Source organism: Limulus polyphemus, unplaced genomic scaffold (genome assembly GCF_000517525.1).
Source record: "Limulus polyphemus unplaced genomic scaffold, Limulus_polyphemus-2.1.2 Scaffold5789, whole genome shotgun sequence".
NCBI lineage: Eukaryota > Metazoa > Arthropoda > Merostomata > Xiphosura > Limulidae > Limulus > Limulus polyphemus.
Window position 1 is genome coordinate 1 of NW_013671399.1, and position 4,690 is coordinate 4,690.

Sequence of the window (4,690 nt, forward strand, 5' to 3'; positions counted from 1 at the left end):
ATAAGCCTTGATGATATTTTAAACTAGGTAGGTATTGTATAGTATGTACAATTTTTCCTTTCTGCTATACGCCTTGGTGATATTTTAAACTATGTAGGTATTGTATAGTATTTATAATTTTTCCTTTCTGCTATAAGCCTTGATGATATTTTAAACTAGGTAGGTATTGTATAGTATTTACAGTTTTTCCGTTCTTCTATAAGCCTTGATGATATTTTAAACTAGGTAGGTATTGTATAGTATTTACAGTTTTTCCGTTCTTCTATACGTCTTTGATGATATTTTAAACTATGTAGGTATTGTATAGTATTTATAATTTTTCCTTTCTGCTATAAGCCTTGATGATATTTTAAACTAGGTAGGTATTGTATAGTATTTACAGTTTTTCTTTTCTTCTATACGCCTTTGATGATATTTCAAACTATGTAGGTTTTTGTATAACTGGGAACGGCACATTAAGTTACTATATCAATTAATAGGCTAGTTTTCAGTCCTTAGCTACGTAGGTAACCCGTTTTGATTAGAAGGGAATGATGATAATAAATGACTTTTTCTTTCAGGAAGGCGTACTTGGTAACGGTTTACGAGTAGCTCCGAGCAACGATACTGTTGTCCATAGCAATAACAGAATTGCTCTTCATAAAGTCATGAGAGTTAAAGAACATTCTGTCACGTTGCCGGACACGTGTAAGTTAACGCGCCAATAAAAGCGCGTGATAATGATATCTTTCTAGTTAAATTTAATAAACAGAAGAATAACTCGATTTCTACCTTTAGGTAACGAAATGATCTTGAATCAGGTTGCTCCATCGAAAATCGTATTTTTGCAAATTTAACTTGTTTGATTTTGGCCATTTAAATTTTGCTTTTGTTTTTAATATGTGAATAGATTTCAGTGTGATATAACAGATCACGAATTTAGTTGTTCAATTATTACTTTTGTTTTATGCTTCATATTTTGGTGAAAAACACACTTTCCAAACAATTACATTTATAAACTGTTTTATCTGTGAAATATTTTAAGTACATGAAATTCCTCGTCGCTTGGTTCAGTACAATTTTTAATCCTACTTATCGCAAAAATATTTTCTTAAGATTAACGTAATTTGGTCTTTACTAACTCAAATATTTAATGGCACATTTAAACGTTTTAATATGAAAAACAAGCGTATATTACAAATCTTAAGTTCATAACAAGCTTTTAATATAAATCTTTAATAGTTAAATAGGGTTCTAATACAAATATTTAGCAGTTATACAGGTTTCAACTATAAATATTTACCAGTTATACAGGCTTGTAATACAAATATTTATCAGTTATACAGGCTTCTAATATAAATATTTATCAGTTATACAGGCTTCTAATAAAAATCTTTATCAGTTATACAGGCTTCTAACACAAATATTTATCAGTTATACAGGCTTCTAACACAAATATTTATCAGTTATACAGGCTTCTAACACAAATATTTAGCAGCTACACAGGCCTCTAATACAAATATTTAGCAGTTATACATGCTTCTAATACAAATATTTAGCAGCTACCCTGTATAACTGCTAAATATTTGTATTACAAGCCTGTGTAGCTGCTAAATATTTGTATTAGAGGCCTGTGTAGCTGCTAAATATTTGTATTAGAGGCCTGTATAACTGCTAAATATTTGTATTAGAAGCCTGTTACTAAATATTTGTATTAGAAGCCTGTATAACTGCTAAATATTTGTATTAGAGGCCTGTGTAGCTGCTAAATATTTTTATTATAAACCTGTATAACTGGTAAATATTTGTATTAGAAGCCTGTGTAGCTGCTAAATATTTGTATTAGAGGCCTGTGTAGCTGCTAAATATTTGTATTTTTAAAGATTAGGGAGTATTAAAGCGCCTTCTCTTTATTACATAGGCCTAAGCCTAATTGTTAATGAAAATTTTGACTCTTATTACATTTTTTTCATTATATTTATCATGATAAACGCTTCGGTAGAAGCACGTGAATTTGAATTGTTTTTAAGCGAAACCTTTGTTAAGATTATAATTTTTACAATCCTTGATTTTATCCCAAAAATTATATAAGCATATAAAATTTTCTAACAGTCCTGTTTCGTGGTATATGATTAAGAAAGAAAACTTTGTATTGTGGTCTTAGATTTTTGTTTTACACGTATCACAGTCTAAAACTTATATTATTAGCTTGCATCATGTCCTAATGTTTTTATAAGAGGCCGTTATTGTGGGAAAATATTTGTATCAGAAGCCTGTGTAGCTGCTAAATATTTGTATTAGAGGCCTGTGTAGCTAGAATCAGAATTATCAGGCCGATTTGATTGTGTGCGTCGCAAAGAAATACTGGGAACAACTGTTCGGAAAATTATAATTAATCATATTAGCTGGAGAAAAAACATTATCGAAAAAGTTATCCTAATTTGTACTTAACGTTACAATTGTCTCCAAATAAGTTAATCTATCACGCTATTCGTATTGACTGCAAAAAAAAAAGTTGAGTAAATGTTAACAGAATATTTCTCGCATATCAGAAGAAAAGGATTTTACTAGTGAAATTATCTGTTGGAATAGTATATGTTTCACGAGATAAATTACAATTTTGGAACTAAATACAATCATTTAATGTAAAAAAAACAAATGTGGAAGTACTAGCCGTGATCGATTCAATGCACAGGAAATTCTTTGTTTCAGAACAAGATATAATCAAATATTTTGGTGTATTTTACAATGCCGTAAGTAATTTCTACCAATAGACTATTTTCATAGAATATTCAAACTATGAATTAATTTTTAAGAAATACATTATTGTTTTTTATAATTTTTTTCTTTTTGCTGAAACATATTCCTGAGGACATATTGGTTTGTTTATGTTTGTTGTCGTTTTTTTTGTATGTTTGTGATATATATATATATTACTTGGTTCTGAAAAGGCAGTCACAGATATTTTACAAAATATTATGATGTACTTAAGACATAAACAAAGCTTTAATTAAAAAGAATAATAAATAAAGTATATATACTTATTTTTACATTTCAATAAATCGGGCCCGGCATGGCCAGATGGGTAGGGCGCTCGACTCGAAATCTAAGGGTCGCGGGTTCGAATCACCGTCCCATCAAATATGCTCGCCCATTTTAGCCGTGGGGGCGTTATAATGTGACACTCAATCCCACTATTCGTTGGTAAAAGAGTAGCCCAAGAGTTGGCGGTGGGTGGTGATGACTAGCTGCCTTCCATCTAGTCTTTCACTGCTAAATTAGAAACGGCTAGCGCAGATAGACCTCGTGTAGCTTTGCGCAAAATTCAAAACAAACCAAACCACACCTTTTTTTCAGCCTCATACCCTAGTGCGTTCTGTCATCAGGGCCAAGTAGCTACAAGTTCACGTGACCCTTTGAATCGCAATGTGTATTTCAGCGTTTAGCAAAGAGAAAAATTTGCGAATTTTTTCGTAAGAGATATATGCTCAATCTTACGAGGAAATCATCCAAAATTGTTTGTATATATGGAAAAAGATTTTTTTCTTTTTAAAATTCAGATGAAAAGAACAAGGCCGATAAGGAAATCATAAAATCGATAGTAAAAAAAAACTCACCAATCAACTGAGAAAAGCGATTAGTGATTATTTGGCCCTGTTTACGACAACACAATTGGACCAAGGAATTATACTACGTGCATTCGTAAAGCAACTTATAATACTGAAGTATTTCGCGTCTTTCTCTGTAGTTTTAATGGTGAAAGATGACTTATTCATTTGTTATTGTTATTTGAGAGTGTAACTTTGCGATTCTTACCTATTTCAATTGCTACGAGATCTTCTTTTTTTTATTTATTTATTATGCTCGACATGGCCAGGTGGTTAGGGCGCTCGACTCGCAATATGAGGGTTGCGGGTTCGAATCCCCGTTCCACCAAACATGTTCGCCCTTTCAACCGTGGGGGCGTTATAATGTTACGGTCAATTCAACTATTCGTTCGTAAAAGAGTAGCCCAAGAGTTGGCGGTGGGTGGTGATGTCTAGCTGCCTTCCCTCTAGTCTCACACTGCTAGCAGATAGCCCTCGTGCAGCTTTGCGCGAAATTAAAAACAAACCAAACAAATCTTTTTTTATATATTTCACACAGACAGTCTGTTTTCCTTTGAATCATTTTGATGATTTATTAACGGAAGCTTTTGTGTTGCAACCGAAGAAGCCTTTTCCACTAATAAGTACTTTTTATGATCTAACAAGCAAGCAGATTCTTTACGCCTGTCACCATGACAACCACGACACAAACACATTTCGTGTAACATATCAACCTTCAATTCGTATCCATCTTCTTGGGGTTGTAGATATTGGAAACTGAAATCCGTATTTTTATATTACCTACAACCTTCGGTAAACGTTTGTTATAATTATCACTTGGCCTTGCGTATATACAAATGTTTTATTTTTTCACTCTTTTTTTTTTCATTTCAAATATTGTCAGTAGCAAAATTTTTGCCTTCTTTACAATCCTTGTACTGTTTCTGGTCACGTAAGAATCCTTAAACATGTTTTACGATTTCAAACTCATAAATATTTGTACATTTTAAGGTTTTATATTTTGAGCATCTATCTTACCCAATTTAATAGACACTTAGTTGAATTATGACGTCATGGCGGCCCAGCAACAAGCTCCTAACTACACGCACTCTGGTGGCAACATT

General features: G+C 32.3%; 1 protein-coding gene across 1 annotated transcript in view; it reads left to right on the forward strand.

Moving 5' to 3' along the window:
* Nucleotides 1-560: 560 nt before the first annotated feature.
* The window catches only part of LOC106472982, a gene marked incomplete at its 5' end in the record, with an annotated part of 14,150 nt that continues 10,020 nt past the window's right edge, over nt 561-4,690 (forward strand). Inside the window, one exon of the mRNA XM_013933655.2 lies at nt 561-687. Within this exon, the coding sequence (XP_013789109.2) occupies nt 561-687 (127 nt within the window). The remainder of the gene's footprint in view (nt 688-4,690) is intronic.